The sequence below is a fragment of the Antechinus flavipes genome, chromosome 5 (assembly GCF_016432865.1).
Source record: "Antechinus flavipes isolate AdamAnt ecotype Samford, QLD, Australia chromosome 5, AdamAnt_v2, whole genome shotgun sequence".
NCBI classification, from domain to species: Eukaryota; Metazoa; Chordata; class Mammalia; order Dasyuromorphia; family Dasyuridae; genus Antechinus; species Antechinus flavipes.
The window spans coordinates 85,137,497-85,156,754 of NC_067402.1; the positions used below are offsets into that span (position 1 = coordinate 85,137,497).

Below are 19,258 nucleotides of genomic sequence, written 5' to 3' on the forward strand. Positions count from 1 at the left end.
TTAAGTCCTAGTTTATCAGTTATGTGACCTATTTCTCCCCTCTGAACCTCAATTTCCTCATCTGTATAACACAGATAACAAGTTATTAGGAGGATCAAATAAGAATATATAGAAAGCACTTTGTAAACTCTAAAATGCTATACAAAATCTAAACTATTTCTTATTTTCTAAAAAATGAATAAAATGGACATACTCTCTATGAGAGGGAATTTCAACTGTATCCTGCTTGGAAAATAAAACAAAGTATGTAAATTTTATGGAGGAGATTAGCAGCAAACATTCTTCCCCAAAGGGGCTGCAGGTTTATGATAGCTAAGATAGAAGTCTGACCAAAGAATATGGAAAAAAATATCTTGGGCTTGTTAATAACATAAGGTGAAACTGAGACAACATACAATCAAGTTCTATACTTTCTTATTTCATAACACCAAAGAGATTAAGAAAGGAAGAAAAGAAGCATTTATTAAATGCCTATTATGTGCCAGGTACTTTACAAATATTATATCATTTGATCCTTACAACAAGTCTGGGAAGATGGTGCTTTTATCATCATTTTTTTACAATGAAGAAAGTGAATCAAACTGAAGTTAAATGATTTGCCCAAAGTCACACAGCTAGTAAGGATCTGAGGCCAGACTTGAATTTGTGTCTTCCTGATTCCAGGTCCAGCATTCATTACACTCCACCAGCTGGATAAAGTAATTGGAATCCATGGTGAAAAGCGCTCAAGAACAGCAAATTTTAGTTTGGACTAAACAGAATGAGAAAAACTGAGAAGTAACAGCCACAGAATAATAATGACAATAATATCTATAAATTTATTCTTAAGTGACTCTTTACTTTCAATATGCACTTAAACCAAAATTTTGCTTACTAAATTTCAAACTTTTCCTAATTTCTTTTCCCTCTGCTGCTTATAGACAGACCAAATAAGAAGCAAAATCAAAAGTGGAATCCACTTCGCGCCTCTGATTCAAAATTGGGGGCTTCACTCATCATACCATACTGGCTCATTTCACTTATATTCCAAATGCAACTTCTTCATCTTCGAGATATAAGACTGGCCACAAAAGACAAATGTGTTCTAGAATTCTTTCTACTTCCACTCTATTCTCCAAAACGGAAATGCAAACACACACACACACACACACACACACACACACACACACACACAACACACACACACACACACACACACACACTGACATTCATTCATAAGACCCGACTACTATTTGCTCTTTTTCTACTAAAAAACAAAACAATAAATTACATACCCTGAAAAGATAAAAAGACTTGAGTTTATTCTACAATGCCACCAGGTTTTTGTTGTTCAAGTGTCACATAAACTGGATTTTTAAAAAATAGCCAAATTTCTCTTCCAGTCATTTTGACAAAGAAACTTTCTCAACATTAAAAAAAATCTATTTTAATATTTTCAAAATGCCTTTGAAGGCAGCATGGAAACAAGAGTAAATGTGAGGTTCTGCCATATTAAAAATGGTGATCATTCAATCCACTGGAGCCTTACTTCTTGATAGTAATCCTTTGACCATAATTGAAGAACTCAAAAAGAACAGAAAGGAAGGTCTTTCAAAAGGCTTTGAAAAATTCTCCTAGTACAACCTGCTTACTTAGAGGGTATAGATTCATACTAAGAAGGTGAATGAATATGCTTGGATTTCAAAAAAAAGAGATATAAAAGAATTCCTAAATCTGGTCCAACCCCATCTTCTCATACAACATAGCTCTTTCTATTTGGTTGGCCTATTTCAGCAATACAAAACCATACATCTAAATAGGGCATTTAAACCCCTTCAGTGAATAAAATTCAAAAATCCAGTTCTACTATATTTTTTTCTACAATAAGTATCATCTAAAGTATCTGGGGGAAAAAAAAAAAAGCTAATGTCGAAGTATCTACAGAAACACTCGCTTAGAAGCAAACAACTTATGACACTTTTCCACTCCAAATCATATGCATACTTCCTTCTATTTTAATCCCTGTTCATTTCCCACCAGTCCCTTCTTTTTCCTCTGCTTTTTAGATCTGTCATAGATTTTCCAGTAGTGCACAAGGACACTGCTTAACCACACTGGCAATCAAAATTACAGAGATGCTGACCTCTGAACTAAATGGAGGTTCTAAGGATGAAAGAGCTGACTTTGAGGAGAGGGAAAATAGAAAAGAAAACCACCAAGATTTGCAATCAATATAACTGCCAAGACAAAGGTCATAGCAAAGGATCCAAACAGCAACTGCATGTGACTAAATTAAAGATGAACTGGTTTTTTTTTTCATTTTTAGAAAAAGAAAAGGGGGACCAGGAAGGGAGTTTAGATTCTGAAGGGTTTAGATTCTGAAAGAAACATTAAAATTCCCAAAATGTTGCAAAAATTGTTTGAAAACACAAAAGCATAAAAAGAATGATTGACAACTATTGTTCAATTTAGCTTTATTGACAAAAGTGTGAGTTAGATAAAATAACTTCTAAAAACAAAGTAGCATGTAACTTTAAAAAAAGCTAAAGTATAGGTTTTCATGTTATATTATCAAGCATTCACCATATATTTTATATAACCTTCACATACACACACACAGAGAAGATGATCTGTCAAACACCTCACTGAATTAATGATATAAAGCACACATTTTAAAGGATTTCAAGGAGGATTTAAGTACCATAAACAGACTATATTTAATAATTTTATCTAGATACCCATTATTTAGAACTCGTAATCCCAAATAGTAAACCAACTTTAAAAAAATCTTCAGGGGCAGCTAGGTAGCTAGGTAGTGCAGTGGATAGAGCATCAGCCCCGAAGTCAGAAGGACGCAAGTTCAAATCTGATCTCAGACACTTAAAACTTCCTAGCTATGTGACCCTCCCCTAGGCAAGTCACTTAACCCCAATTGCCTCAGAGAAAAAAAATATAATAATAAAAATAATCTTTAAAAAAGGTTTTAAATAAATTGACAGACAAGAGAAAAAGGGGGCAGAACTATGATTTCATAGGTTTGGGGAACTCCTGGTATAATTAATGGAATTTGGAAATATTTGGTATATGCCAAACAAGGTGGCTCTGCTTCTAACCACAGTCATCTCTGAGGGGGAGCAATCCTTATAAATAAGGGGCCAACCATTAATGCTATCACCATACTCTGAACCCTGCTAATTAGGGAAGCCCATGATCTCTGTGGACAATAGTGCCTCTGAGACCACCAATCCTTCTAGCCCAGATCCTGAAGCCATCAGCCATCATCTTGGTGAGCAACCTTTGTGAAGAAAATATAACCTGGTACTTAAATTTTGTTTTCTTTCTTATTTTTTTAATCTGATTTTTCTTGTGCAGCAAAATAATTGTATAAATATGTATGTTTATTTTGGATTTAACATACATGTTTAATGTGTTTAACATATATTGGATTACATGCCATCTAGAAGAGAGGGTGAGGGGAGGGGGGAAATTGGAATACAAGGTTTTTCAAGGTCAATCCTTGCATGTTTTGAAAATAAAAAATTTCAATTAAAAAAAAAAGCAACCTGGAAACTGCATCCCTCTTTCCCTGAATAATCAAAACTACAGAAGAGCCAGAAAACAAAGTCTTCACCAACAAAGTCCTTTCCTAGGCAATATTAAATGATACAACATCAAAAACTGATAAGATTGTTTCACTGGATATGACAATAAAAGAGATGCATTACTTTTTGCTGCTGCATACTGAGATCATGGGACCTTTCTATCTGACTTGCAGTTGAAACCTTCTCTAAGTATTATCTCCCCCATTAGAATATTAACTCCTTGGGAAAACAATGTTTTGCTTTTTTCTATTTGTATCTCCAGTACTTAGTACTAATTTGCATGTACTACATGCTTAACCTAGAGCATGTTTTTTCATTCATTCCCATACAAAATGTTTCCTAGTAACACTGTATAACTCAATTTAACAAATATTTCAGCTAATCAATGGTGTTATTTCAATCTCTTTCATCAGTATGCTATAGTGGAAAGAAAACTGAACTTGGAGTCAGTTCTGGAGTCAGGACTGGGATATATGTTCAAATCTCAACTCTACTTTTCTTCTTCTAGTTAACTGTGGCCCTGGACTGGTCACTTAAGCTCTCTGGGTTTTAGTTCCCTCATTTATAAAATAACAATATTGACTCAGACAATCTGAGTCTTCTGAACCAAGAAAAAATTTGAAGGATCCTTTTATCATGTAACTTAAAAAGAGACTTTAATTCTCCTGTCAGCAGTTTCCAGAAGCACTTTCAAACATATTAGTGAGTGAGTGACTGGATGAAATCTACCTTAAATATGTATGTATGTATGTGTGTGTGTGTGTGTGTGTGTGTGTGTGTGTGTATTTTTTCCCCAGAATGTTAGCTTGTTAATTTGATGAGTTCTTAACATCTTAACATAAATTATTAATAAAGACACTTTTCCTAAAGATCCTAGGTGCTCATTTAAAAAATTTCTTACAGATGGGTTTGTTCATTCAACAATTAAGTGCCTACCATGTCACACTAAGGATCCTGGTCCCAAAGGAAACACTCCCTATTTTTAAGTAGTTTAAAACTCAATTTCAACATATTAAAAACAATATATACAAAGTGATTTGGATGATAGAACAATCAGAGACAAGCTACAGGTAAGAGGTACTTGAACTGAGATCCATTTTTGGAGATTCCAAGAACCAGAGGTGAGAAGGGGAAAAAAATCTGATGACAAAAGGCAGCTTATAAAAAGATACAAACACAGGAGATAAAATATGAATGAGAGACAGCAAGTAATTTGGCTGAAACATAGAGCCTATGAATTGAAATAATGTGTAGTAAGTGTAAAAAGAGGTAGATTGGTTAAAGATTCCAAACAAGAGAGTCACTAGAGCATTTGTATGGTTAATGGATTAGAGAAGGAACACACTTGAAGCAGGCAGAAGATTTGTAGTTCCTGCAAGAATCTAGGTACAAAGTTAAAAGAAACTTATTAGGGAAGTGGTTACAAATAAAGAAAAGTAAGCAAACTCACTTTTGAAGTTTAAAGGAAGCAAGTAAGGATTACAGAAAGAAAGAATTATTTGTGTACATATTGCAACACCCCCAGTATAATATAAAACTCCATAAATGCAGAAACAATTTCCCATTTTGTCTATATCACCAGCATTCAGCACAATGTTTTAAACAAAGGAGGCAATATATAAATGTTTGTTAAATTGAATTGTCAGTTTAGCTACCATAAGTATTTTTATTTTTTTTCTTTTTTTTTTTTAATTTTATTTTATTTAATAATAACTTTGTATTGACAGAATCCATGCCAGGATAATTTTTACACAGCATTATCCCTTGCAATCACTTATGTTTCGTTTTTTCCCCTCCCTCCCCCCCCCCCCCCCCCCCCCCAGGATGGCAAGCAGTCCTATATATGTTAAATATGTTGCAGTATATCCTAGAAGTATTTTTATTTCTAAAAACATAAGTATACTTAACTAACCCAGGTCCTGATTACTGGCTAATTTGTGGGTGTTCACAATATAGTTTGTAACTTCCCCTAAATTGTTTTGCTAATAAGAGTGTATTAGAGGTTTCTTAGTCTAAAGCTTACATGCAAACAAATTCCAAGGTGTGTTATCTCCAAAATGAAGGCTTCAAGCAGAGTATGAAATTAGATCATAACTGAGACTCCTTCAAACACTAGGATTATGTGATTCAACTATACAACTGCAACTGAGCAGGGAATCATTCTTGAAAAAATCCAAGCAGAGCCAAGATAAAAAGATAAAGCATGTCGCAAACAATAATGACCCATATCATCACTCTCATTCCTCCTCATTTTCTAGGAACAGGACACACCTGTCTATAGGCTACAACCCTCAGCCATCAAGTCAATTTATATAGCTGCCAATTGTAATACATGATTTAAAATGTGGGGGGAAAAGAATCCTCATTATGACTCCCTATTGGCAAAATAAAAGGCGTGTCACTCACCCCAGCTCTGCCCACAAATGAAGTTTCAATAACAAAAATATCTGACCAGTTCTTCTCAACAGAGGTACAATGCACAACTTGGAAAACAACAAAGATTTACAAATCTTTACTAATACACATGAGAGAAAAAAGCAGGAAAAGAAGATCAAAGTATTATAGTTTACAATGAAGAAGAAAAATCCTTGAACTTTTAAAGGTATAGATTCTACTTCTGCTCTGGAATCTCTAATAGCCATAACTCCTATGTTTCAGTTCCAAAACCTTTAAGAAAAGATGTAATGTTATGCTTTCAAGTGCTGATCAAAAAGCCTATTATCTCTTGAAACCCTCTGAAAATTCAAATTTAAACACAGAGATTAGGAATGCAGTCAAATCTAATACAAAGTTTTCAACTTTGTTACTTCAGTGGATCTGATTGATATGAATATTGCCTTCCTGGCAGGTGAATATTGTCACCTGTGTGACTTTTTTCTATGATGTATAAGATCCTTCCAAAACTTTCTCCTTAATCTTTTTACCTTAAGGAAATATATTGAGGAATATGAGCTGTCCACTGATTACTACTCCTTCATATAGGATAGGACCACTTCCTTTCTCTGGTCATAAAGTCCTCCAATGATATACTTATGCCACTTATGCTATTCTTTGCTTAAGACAGAGCAACCTATTTAATCTATGTGCCTCTCCCCTGCACAAAGGGTAAGCCACAATTTTAATTCTTAAGAAATTGTAGTATTACATAAATCACAACTATACAGTCTCAACAAAAAATAAAAATAAAAATAGTGAATTTTGAAAAAAACAGATCCTTGTTTCAGGGGAAATTTTTAGGTCAATAAAAACACATTATTTAAAAAGTAATCCCACTTTTCCCAGGTTCAATTCTGGACCTAGTTCAGTTCACTATCTATTTGGGTTATCTGTAGAATATACTTATTGGGCTTATTCTTTGTCCACTTGGTTTTACCTGTGAAGATAGTTAAGCAAAACTTCTGACTGATAAGGGATTTGATTTAGGAAATTCTGCACCGTTCCAAGGTTTGATGTAATCAGCATGATTGGGATGTTTGGCGACAGTAACCACCAATACGGAATCCTACTTTAATTTGGACTCTCCATTGGACACCCTCCATGATCACAGAAAACATCTTGGACAAATAAATGTTTCTCTGTTTAATGCTTTACTTAAGGATCAAAGTTCTCTCTTATGTTCTATTTTTAAGGAATCTAGCATGACTTTAGCATATAAATGGGAGACAACCCATAGGATAAAAGACTTTTAAGGAAATAGTAACCAAAAAAAAATTTTCCCAAATAGGTCAAACAATGGTAAGGACAGTGGAATCTTATATGTTTTATATATTTCAATTAATTGCATAACTATTAAAATGTGATTTGTTGTAGAATATTAATCATTTTCTTTTCAAACTTTTATCAATACACTTCAGAAATTTCTCAACTTTTTGTAGATCTAGAATAATGGGCATATTGTTATAAGAGTTATTTTTATTTTCTCAGGCATTTTTCTCTGGTAATGATAAAGTCTCTGATTTTCCCCCCCAATTTTTCAAAATAATAAAACAGGCAGTAAATGCAAAACAAAACAAAACTAAACTAAACTAAACTAATAAGAAAGTACTTAACTGCCCTGGTTGAAATTTAAGCCAACTGGTCCAGATGAACTATATCTTCAGGTGCTGCCAGGTGTTACTGCTAAGCAATGTCAATAATATTTGAAAAACTATGGAAAGTAAGGTATACCACAAGAATGGAGAAAAGAAAATATATGAATTTAAAAAGAAAGAAAGAAAGAAAGAAAAGAACAAGTTTTTAATTATAAGCCACTAAGTATGTAACTTCAATATCTGGGGAAATGTTATATTAAATATGTCAAACATCTAAAAAGGGAAGCAGTGATGATAAAGAGACAGCAAGGCTTCATCAAGAATAGGCCAAGTTATTAGTAGATGAGAGGAAAGCCATCAACATGCATTACCTAGATTTTAACAAAGTTTTTGAAAAAATATCTTGCAGACATATATTTGGGGACATGGGCAATGAGAAATTCTTTTTACTTAACTATAACTATTTGTTACAAGAATTTGTTTTTTTTTTCCAATGGGGAGAGGAGAGAGCAAAAAAATGCTTACTTAAAAATAAGTTTTGGGGCAGCTAGGTGATGCAATGGATAGGGCATCAGCCCTGAAGTCAGGAGGACATGAGTTCAAATCTATCTCAGACATTTAACACTTCCTAGCTGAGTGACCCTGGGCAAGTCACTAAAACCCAAATGCCTTAGGAAAAAAAAAAGTTTTAAAACACCCAAAAAAATCATTGTGGAGAAAACAGAAAGAAAAGAATTAGACAGTAATATGAATAGATGTATTCAGAATTGCTTGGACAGCCAGACTCAAAGAATATTTGAATGGGTCAATGTCAACATGGCACTAGGTCTCCAGTGGAGTACCCCCAAAGATCTGTGATCTGCCTTATATTATATTAAAAATTTTATCAATGATTTTAATAGATATAGGAGATGATCATCAAATATGCAAAGGACACAAAACTAGAAAAGATAGTTCATATGCTCATGATAAAGTTAAGAACACCAAAATGGATCTTGACAGTCTAGAGAAGAGGGTCAGCAAACTAAAGTCTGCAGCCAATGAGGACAAGCTGGCTTTTAAGCAGGATGCTGGCCAAGAGCTAAGAATATTTTCTGCATTTTTAAATAAAATTTTATTGCACTTTAAAATGTAAAAAAAACTAATTAGCTCTTGGCTAGATTTGGGCTTCAGGCCAATGGTATGCCTAGGCTACAACATTATATTTAATATAGTAAGAAGAAATTCAATAATGGTAAATGTACAGGTTTATACTTCAAAAAAATATCAACTGCATAAGCATGAGATGCAGGAAAGATGGTTAGAAAGCATTTTTTCTATAAAATATCTCAGTTGTGGCATCTTTTAAGGAATCTTATGTAATTTTTGACATACATGACACCTTTTTAGTATATAACTTCAAAGGTCATATTCTACTCTATTGAATAAAATATTTTTAAAAACCATTAACAAGCAATAATTATAGTAGGATTTTTTTTATATATTCCCTACATCTTTCAGTCAATCATATGTTGATAAAGGGCTCTGCACAGTTAAAGTGAATATTCACACTGAAGACATCATAAATCCATGAGTATTTATATTACATTTATATAAGGATTCAATTAAATTCAACATTTATGAAAACCCAATAGGCTTTGGTAACAAGTGGAAGGGAGAGAAGAAAAGACAAAAACTTCTGACCTCAGGCTTACCTTCATCTTCTACTGAGGATTATAATAAGACTACAGATACATAAAAAGAAAATTTGGAAAAAAGAAAATGAGCACTGGTGACTTGGGAGAAGGCAGGTCAGAAAAGTTTTGCTGACAAATGAGTGACACCTGAGCCATTAAAGAAGATAAGGATTCGGGAAGGCAAAAATGAGGAGGTGACAAAATAGATAAGATTATTAGACTAGGATTCAGGAAGATCTAAACTGAAATATAGCCTCAGGCACTTAGTAGCAGTATGAAGCTGAGCAAGTCACATAACTATCTCCTCAATTTCCTCACTCCTAAAATAACGATAATAATAGCACCTACATCCAAAAGTTGTTTGCAAACCTTTATTAAAGTTATATACAGATGCTAATTGATATTATTAGGAAGACAAGGAAAGTGAAGGAAAAGAGAGAAAAAAGATAGTGATAGAAAGGTAAACCCATCCATAAAGGTCAAATAGCAGGAAGAACCACCATTGGGAACATTATTCTAACCTCCCTTAGTCTAAGTTGCTTTACTACTCACAGTGCTTAAATGAAAGTCAACTCTATTACTTCTAAAGAAATGAAAGATGACCAAGATTACTATCCACACTACCACCACCTCCTAAATCCTCCAGGCCTTCTGTCTTTGCTATTTTTATGAATGCTCTTTCATTTTAATTTCTTAAGTAAACTATGGGCCTCTGATGCCATGCAATTCACTACCATAAGCTTAAAATTTTCAGACCTTTCCGTCATACAGTACCTGTAGTGTTCTTTTCTAAAATATGATCGTGCTCTGGGAGCAGGTTTCTTGGGGGGCTTCTGGAAGCAGCCTTAGGTTCGGTTCAAAGTAATAATCACCTTAAATGCAGCCAAGTGTTAAAGTCCAGTAAGCTTTCCTTGGTTCTGAGAGCTCTTATTGCTAGTCCTTTGCCTCTGCCAGCTTCAGCCTCTAGCTCTCTCTGAATCCTGGCTCTCAATCTCGTGACTGAGGTTCATCCTTTTGAGGTGTAAACTCAAAGGTTGACTCCTCCTCTGAGAGAGAGGGATTGTGGGTTCCTGACTTGTGAACTCTAAAGTGTGCACTTTGAAAAGTGTAAACTTAAGTACATAAGTATTGTTTCTATCAATTCCAGTGAGTTAACACTTTGTAAGGATTCTAACAAGTAGCTAAACATTCTTTTATGCACTAATTCCTAGAGTAGGAGTTACTTGAGATCAGCGCACTTAACATAGTGCTTGGCATATGATAAGCATTTAACAAAAGCTTCCACATTCATTTCTTCATTCATTCATTCATTCATATTTACATAAAACGTGTTATGAATGAAATGTTTTTGTCATTTGGTTTAGGAAACTGCCATTGCTGCCCTATATTCATTCCTCAAGTGAAAAAATACATGCAAAGCACTATGCAACAAACCTTAAGGCATCAAATAATATTAGCTATTATCAGGAGTCCCATCACATCCCAAGACAATATAAACCTAATTTTTTAAAAACTCCAAACAGCTAGAAAACAATCACTTCTAAATTAGGAACTATTTGTACAAAGGACAGCTATTTAACTGGATTAAAAATGATTCTTTCCTAAGTATTTTCCTATTCCTAATTCTTCATATTTAAGTAAAACCAGATGAAAACTGAGTAGTGCATTTTCATATTAGTATTAATATATTAACATTACACTAAATCATTTTAATACTTGTCACCATCTAAAACAATTGTTGCTTTTAAATTTTTCTACAACATATACCATCCCTAAGAGTTACACTCTGACAAGTTTAGCCCTCTCCCCCATATCTCTGAACCCTAACAACTTAATAATTATGTTGCTAAACAAAACATCCTTACCAATAGTTTTAAATGAGAGCTATGTTAACAGATCAAGGGCTATGGGGAAAAAAAACCTTTTGAACATCAAGTTCCACCTCCTCAAAAAAAAAAAAAAAACCAGATAAGGATAATAGGAAAATATTACATACTCCAATATTATATTCTCATTCTGAGGGTACAACTTTGAAATAATTGTGTTTTTCTGAAGAAAACTATTGATTGCTTTAATGGAAATGAAAAGATAAACATGTAAATGAATCAAAACTTGGTTTTTGTGCCACCTTTGTCAAAAAATGTTTATAGCAACCAATGATATAGCCATGGTTAAAGTATGGAAGCTTCATCTTTAAAAACAATCCAAAACTAGATCAGTATTGGGTTTAAGTAAATAGCAAATGAAGAACACAAAAAAACCTCAAGAACATTAAAAAGACTACTAGCAGTATAGAGCAAGAGAAAAATTTTGATTAAAGAGAAGAACTAACTTTGAATACTGGCTTACCTAGTTACTAGCTACGTAACTTTGGATAACAACCACTATCACCATTTATTATAAATACCTTCTGTGTGTAAGGGCTGGAGATGACATTAAGTTTGGATAAGACAATTTCTGTCCTCATGAACCATACAGTATAAAAGAAGATATATGTATACATAGCATAAATACACACTATTACATGAAACACTTAAGAGGGATTGGAAAAAGGATATTGGGAAGCCAGGGATAAAAACCAAGGAAAGCATCAACCCAATCTATAGACACTTAATAGCCAATACATTCCAAATACTGTATTGTACTGAGGATGTAAACACAAAGAATGAAATGATTTCTATTCTGAAGGAACTGAAGGACTACATCTGTATATAAAAAAACTATTACCTGAATAATCTTAAGCAAATCACAACTTCTCTTTACTCATAATGAAATGAACATATTAGATTAAATGATGTCTCATATGATTTCCAGCACTGAATCTAAGAGTCTATGATCCTACATGTATGAAAACTTGGAGGAAAGTGGCAATGGCAAAAGCTGGTAAAGAGTTATTTCAAAACTAGTGTTTAGAAAATATTCAATAATACAATATTCAAAAATAAGGTGAAAATAAGGTGTTGACAAAAATTAATACAAAAATTTGAAAATGGTTCCTCAGAAATTAGGTTTGGATCAACACCTCACACTAAATATCACAATAAGCCTAAAATGGATAAACAACTTAAATATAAAAGATAGACATTTATTTTAAAAATTAGATCAGATCACGCACTTTTCATAGCTATGGCAAGAAGGAAAGTTCTTAACCAAATAGGAAACAAAGGTAATTCAAAAAAGATAAAAGAGATAATTTTGATTATACGAAATCAAAAAGACTTTTTTATTGTTCAGTTGTTTTCAGTTATCCTATTCTTCATAACTCCATTTGGGGTTTTCTTAGAGATACTAAAGTGGTTTGCCATTTCCTTCTCTAACAAGTTGAGGGAAACAGGGTTAAGTGATTTGATGATATTTACAGAGCTAGGAAATCACCTAAGGTCAAACTTGAACTCAGGAAGATGTCTTCCTGACTCCAAATGCTCTATCCACTGCGCCACCTAGCTGCATCAGTAAAGTTTCATATATAGTGTAAAAAAATTTTATGCTAACTAAATCCGTACAACTAAAAAGGAAGCTGTCAAACAGAAACAAAATCTTTGCATTAAATAAATCCGACAAGAGTTTGAAATCCAATCTATAGAACTCAAATATATAAGACCAAAAGCTATTCACAAATGGATAAATGGTCAAAGATAGGAACTGTTTACAAAATAAGAATTACAAATTTCACAAACACAAAATTGCTAATCCAAGTCACTAATAAGAAAAATGTAGATCTAAACTACCACAAGATTTTTCCTTTCCCAAGAAAATGAAGATAACATAATTTGAAAATAGTCAATATTGGTAGAGTTGTAGAAAGACATGAATCCAGGGCTGGAAGAACTGTGGGTTGGTTTTATGATTCTAGAATTTTATTTGAAAATTACTAAAATGACCACACTTCTTGTTCCAGAGAGCTCATTGTTGGCCATTTAGGCCTCCAAGGACTTCAAAGAAAAGTTCCCTATATATACCAAAATATTACTTTTTGTGGTAGCAAGGAGCTGGAAACAAGGTGGGGAATAGCTAAACAAAGTGGGATAAACAAACATAGGGGAATATTACTGCACATCATGTTAAGAAATAACGAATAAGAAAAATCCAAAGGCATAGATTTATATGAAACAATGCCAAGTGAAATAAGAGCAAAGAAAGTAATATACACAATTATACAAATATGAAAGAATCCCCCTTTCCTCCACAAAATTGGCAACTGCAAATTTTATTGAGCAGCTTGATGAGAAAATATTCACTTTTCTTCCTCCAATTGTTTTTTACAAATCTTTCTTTTTCATTCTTTGTTAGAAAGGATAGTTCATTAAGTGGGGAAGAAGAGAAGGATCAAAGCATGAAAAGAATATAAAATAAACATAAAGATATCAATATGAAAAAGAATTTTAAAGAAGCCACTGCATTAGCCTACAACAGAGGAGAAATGAGAAAAGAAGAATATAAGAGTCATCTATAAAATGAGGGAAGCATCTTTTCTATTTATGTGATCCTTTGTTAAATGATCTTTATTTAAAAATCTTTGACATTATCTTTACATAGCTCATAAAATACAAACAAAACTTAGTTACTAATTTTTAAGAGCAGTTCATACTTTTCTAAGTCAAATTATCTGTTCTTCCAAGTTATTATCTGTGATTTTGTCAAAACTAAATATTATTTCATACAACTATAGTTAGAAATAGTTCTTAGCTTACATTTATGTTTAGCATAACATAATATTTGAGAATTTAAGAATAAAATCAAAAGTAGATTAAAAATCAAAATTCAGTGTTAGGTTTTAAGAGTACAGAACTATGGACATTACTAAATGCTCTTTTAACCCTATTATTAAGCAAGTACAGTGTTACTGTCCTCATTAAGTACTCACCAGACGATCAAAAGAGGAAAATTTTACTCCTGTGTACTCTATGAAATCAAAATTATGAAATTTTGGAGAACTACAAAATCACTCTATGAAATTCAAAGATGTTTTTTACTCCACTATATTAAAGATATAGGAATTCATTGTGACATTCCTTCCACAAACCGAGACAAGCAACCTTTTCTATCTCAGTAGAACATCTTCAGGAATTATGATAGTCAAAAAACTCATTATCCAGAAACTATCCTGATAAAGAACTTCTCTGATTTTATTCCACAATAATAACCTGAGGGAACTGTAGGATTTTTTGTCCCAAACGTGATCTTCCCAATCAACCAAGAACTTAGAAAGCAAGGAAAGAAGTTTGTTAATAACACTGTGACTAAAATAAAAACACAGCTTTAGAGAATAGTCACATCTCTTGATGAGCTACACTGAAGGGCTTTAGAAGAGTATGGGGGTAACAAAGATTGGGGATATGTATAAGATTTGACTTGTAATTTTAAGAGTTATCCATAAAGACCTTTATGAACTCATACAAAGGAACGTATGCATTAGCAGAACATTTTACACAGTAAAAGCAATATTGTAAGGATGATCAACTGTGAAAAACTTACTCTTTTTTCCTTAATTACTCTGATCAATACAAATATTCATGACAATTCCAAAGGATCCATGATGAAAAATGTGATCTACCTCCAGAGAGAGAACTGATATACTCTGAATGCAGACTGAAGAATACTTAGTTTAACTTTTTATCTTGCTTTTTTTGTCTGTGTTGTCTTTTGCAGCTTGGCTAATATGGAAATATGTTTTGAATGACTTTACATGTATAGTCAAAATCAAATTGTTTGGCTTCTCAAAGAGTGGGGATAGAAAGAAAAAAATTGGAACTCAACATTTTTTTAATTGGTTGTTATATTTCTTTACATATGATTGGGAAATATTTAATGAAAGGTATACATAAAGAATTGTCCATATTTTTATTTTTACAAAAGAGTTGTCCATAAGAGAATGGTGAACTTCATACTGAATAAAAATATTTAAGAAGTACCCTTAAGAGGAAAATGAATGAGCTTCGTGAAACCTATTTTGATTGCTAAAAGGCCTTTTTTTGTCTCCTTATAATACAGGATCATAGGTCAAGAACTGAAAGAAACCTATGAGGTTGGATAATCTAAGCCCTTATTAGAGATAAAAGAAATTTAAAGGAAGATTATACAAGTCTTGCAAAAGAAATAAAAGATGTATGATTTGAATACAATTCCTCTTTAAAACTACACTGCCTAATTCAAGTTGCTGAAAAAGTCCTGGATACTTGAGTTCACTAGGTCCATTAACTCTCATTAAACCAAATAAACTATTATTGAAATATAGGAATTTCTATAATTTACAACTCTTTCAATAGAAGCACCCAATAGACAGACATCCACAGAAAATACAGAAAGAAACAAAATCAACTGCCCAAATATCAATGTCTTATTTTTCCACTTTAAAAGGGGGAAAGGAATGTTTAGAATGTAGAAGTCACATCTATTTTCAAGACCTACTATCTTCAAATTAAATCTTGAATCGTATGATTTCATTAAAAAGAAAAGAAAATGAGCATATCAAAAAGATCTAAAATGCTACCATTTATTTCTAGTTACCTTTTTAAAAAAAATTCCAAATTGCAACATAAATTTTATTATAGATTAAACTGACCCAAAAATGTCTAAGACTAGTAAGACGTAAATTAATGAGACTACTGTTAATTGATGCGTGAACTCCAAAGGAACTTTCTTCAATCCTTCCTCCCCAAACTGCTTTTGTTTAATGTACTGTGTCCTATTTCTCAAGTTCTTTTTGAAAAATCATTTTCAAAGACATTAATTTTCCACATGGAATTGGGGAGGGAGAATTTCAGCCAAAATGTTTTAAAGTTCATTTATTTTTAGATTTATGCTATATGAGAAAGTATCTTGTGAAGAGAACCTAAGAGATAAACTGACAACATCCTAATCAAAATAATGCCATCCCGCCCCCCAGTGAGAAGGCACAGATAACTAAACATAAGGGGAAAATCAAGTTTCCATTCAAGAATTTGACATGGGTAAAGAGACAAAAGGGAACCGCACTTTTAAAAGACTTCTCGCTTTTTCAAAAGCATTAATACAACATCCTCAACATTCCTCAAGACTAATCCATGTTGTTGCCTGTGGAACTGGGGGCTGTCCGTTTTTAGTAAAGTTACAAGTTTCTCCTGTATGTGCAAGGCTTCTCAACACTGTCCATTAAAACGACCCCCGACCTATCTTGCATCTGCCAAGCACCTAATGAGTACACTGCCCAAAGTGACATTTCAGGCCTACAGAAGCTGGGGGCGGGGTAGGGGTCCGAGGGTTTTTTACTAGCGACCCCGACACAGACCCAGCAGCTCATTCCTCCCTAACCCCCGCCCCTCCTCATCGTAATGACAAGTCAGAAGCAAAAGTTCCGGGCCAAATCAGCAGCGGGGGGAGGGGGGCTTGCATGGCGGGAGGAGCAGGAGCCGCTTCTCCTCCCCCCAAGTGACAATAGGGGATGGGGATGGATGGGGGCCCGGAGAGGTTAGACAGAGGGAAGACACCAAAGGAGTCAGCTCGGCCCCCGAATTCTTCGGTTCCCTGCTGCCCCTGTCTACCAGCGTCTAGCCGCCATTCCCCGGCTTCTCCCGGGTCCCGAGCGGGGCGACCTGACTCACCTCCGGCTCCGGTTCCCGCTCCTCCGCCCGCACCCAGGGCGGCCGCCATGGTGACTCCCGAGCTCGGCTCTCGGCCTCACCCCCACCAAACCAGCTGGCGGGGAGAACAGGCCTGATCCTGGGCCGAAGGGAGGGTGAAAGGTGGGGAAGGGACGACCCGAGGACCGGGGCAGGGTGGGAGGGGGAGGAGAGAGGAGAGGCCGGGGCGGTTCGTTGTCCACACCGGCCCCTTCTCCTCCGCAGGAAGAAAACAACAAACTATCCCAACATGGCCGCCGACTGCGCTCCCTCCGCCGCCGCGGTGCACTCCGGGATGGTGGCGGACTGCAGGAGCCTGTCCCCGGGTTGGCTCCCGTGAGCACGTGCTTCCGAGCGTGAGACGAGAACTGCAGCCGACTCAATACGCACGCGCGAGGGGCAATGAAAGCTGCGCGCGCCGGTCTGGCCTGCCGGCAAAAACCGGATTTCTCTGGGAAAGAGAATAGGTTTGAAAGTATTGGGAAGGCTTAGGAATTCCCTCTTAGAGCCTAGACTGTCCGAATTCCCGGAGGCACCCCCGAAAGCCGAAAAACCAGGACTAAAGCCCCAGCCCCACCCCCACCCCCATCCCCAGTGTAGAAGAGTCTATCGTAAACTGCTTTGCGGCTTTCCGTTTTGTGATTTACGGCGGGCACATCGCCAATGGTGATAGAGAGTTGCAGAGGGGGTGAGGAAGGGAAGGCGGCCTTGTCCCTTGTCCTTGAGTTGTACTTTGAGCAGGGAAACCGAGGGGTCTGCTGTCTCTTTCTCGGTTCTTCACAGAGCCTCGAGGGTCGTGCACTGGTTGCTCAGGTTGAGCTTTAAAAAGAGGTGCCTCCTGCCCTCTGGTAGCTTCCAGTCTTAACTCTCGGAGAACTCGTGGTCGAGTGTGGAAACCCTGCTTCGGTCGTTTTACCGAATTGTACTGGGACTTTCTGAACTTAGAACTGGGAATCTCCCAGCGACTATGAAGTGTTGAAACAGCGTATCAGTACAGTATTCTTTTTTTAAAGACCAGAAGTAATCGTTACAGAACGCTGGAGCAAGAGCCAAATTAATAATACTAACAGTTCCTTCCATAGCGCCTACTCTGTGCCATGCACGGTTCTTAGTGCTTTACAGTTAATTCATTTGATCCTCACAACAACCTTGGGTGATAGCTGCTAGTATTATCCCCATTTTACTGATGAAAAAACTGAGGCAAGTAGGTCACGTGACCCGCCCAAAACTCACACTGTCAGTTTGTCAGACCATATTCAGCATAACCTTAGTAAGTATTTATTAAGTGGCTACTATATGCTAGGTCTTGTGCTAAATTAATGAAAAATATTTATTTTAACATAGACCTTATTTACTTTTTGAGTTGCCCGGCAATAAAACCTACTGATCTTCCAAAATTTAGCTGCCTCTCTTGGATAGGGCCTGCCCAAGTTTACCACGGTACTAGGATCACCTCTATAGCACGATAAGACCTCAGAATTCAGTCTTAGTGGAGCTTTGAGTAACAAAATCAACGTTAGGGAAAGGATTTGAGCTAAATTGAAAAGGTCGTTATAGTTAGAAGAGTAGGAAGAAAGGCAAACTACAGTTGATTAAATGATGATGGTCTCTGAAATTAGACTAGTAAAGTCACTAACCTGTAAATACCTTTTGATCCAACAATTCTATATCTAGACATATAAACCCAAGAAGTACAAGAATAAAAAAGGTCCCTATATACATAAAAGTCCTTACTCGTTACTTTTTTGGGAGTAGCTAACAATTGAAAGTAGGTGTCCAGGTACAGCTGTGGATAAAGCACCAGCTCTGAATTCAGGAGTTCAAATCTGATCTCAGACCTTAACACTTCCTAGCTGTGTGACCCTGGGCAAAACATCAATTGCCTCAACCAAAAAAAAAAAAAAAAATTTTTTTTTAAAGAAAGTAAGTGTACATCTATTCTCAAGTAGCCAACTTTATTCTCAACTTTATAAAAAAAAAAATGGAATAGTATTGCACAGAAAAAAAAATATAAGCATTTATAAAAAATAAAGAATTCAGGGAAATTTGAGAGGACTTACATGACTTGAAGCAAAGTAAAGTGAGTAAAAGCAGGAGGTTAAATCAAAGAAAAATAACCCTGTTAGGCATCCGAATTCCACATTCAGCTCTTGAGAAGAAGGACCATGGGGGCACAAATATTAAGCATTTAGTATATGTCAAGCTCTGCACCAAGCCCTTTTGATTCTCCCACAACAATCCTGGGAGATTGGTGCTGTTATTATCCTCATTTAACAAAAGAGGAAACACAAAAAGAGGTAATGGTGTCTTACCCAGGGACACAGTCTGAGGCAGAATTTGAACTCAGGACTTACAGAATACAGGGACCGCTC

At 35.3% G+C, this 19,258-nt stretch overlaps 1 protein-coding gene across 9 annotated transcripts in view; it reads right to left on the bottom strand.

Annotated features, from left to right (window-relative positions):
• Nucleotides 1-17,163, bottom strand: part of RBM33 (RNA binding motif protein 33) — a 170,416-nt gene extending 153,253 nt beyond the window's left edge. For 7 of the 9 annotated variants that reach the window (XM_051961069.1, XM_051961075.1, XM_051961073.1 and 4 more), the window contains exon 1: nt 16,869-17,162. In XM_051961069.1, the coding sequence (XP_051817029.1) occupies nt 16,869-16,917 (49 nt within the window). In that variant the 5' untranslated portion in view covers nt 16,918-17,162. Of the gene's footprint in view, nt 1-16,868 lie in introns of all 9 variants that reach the window. The other 2 variants (XM_051961072.1, XM_051961068.1) reach the window with 1 other exon arrangement.
• Between the last annotated feature and the right edge of the window lie 2,095 nt (nt 17,164-19,258).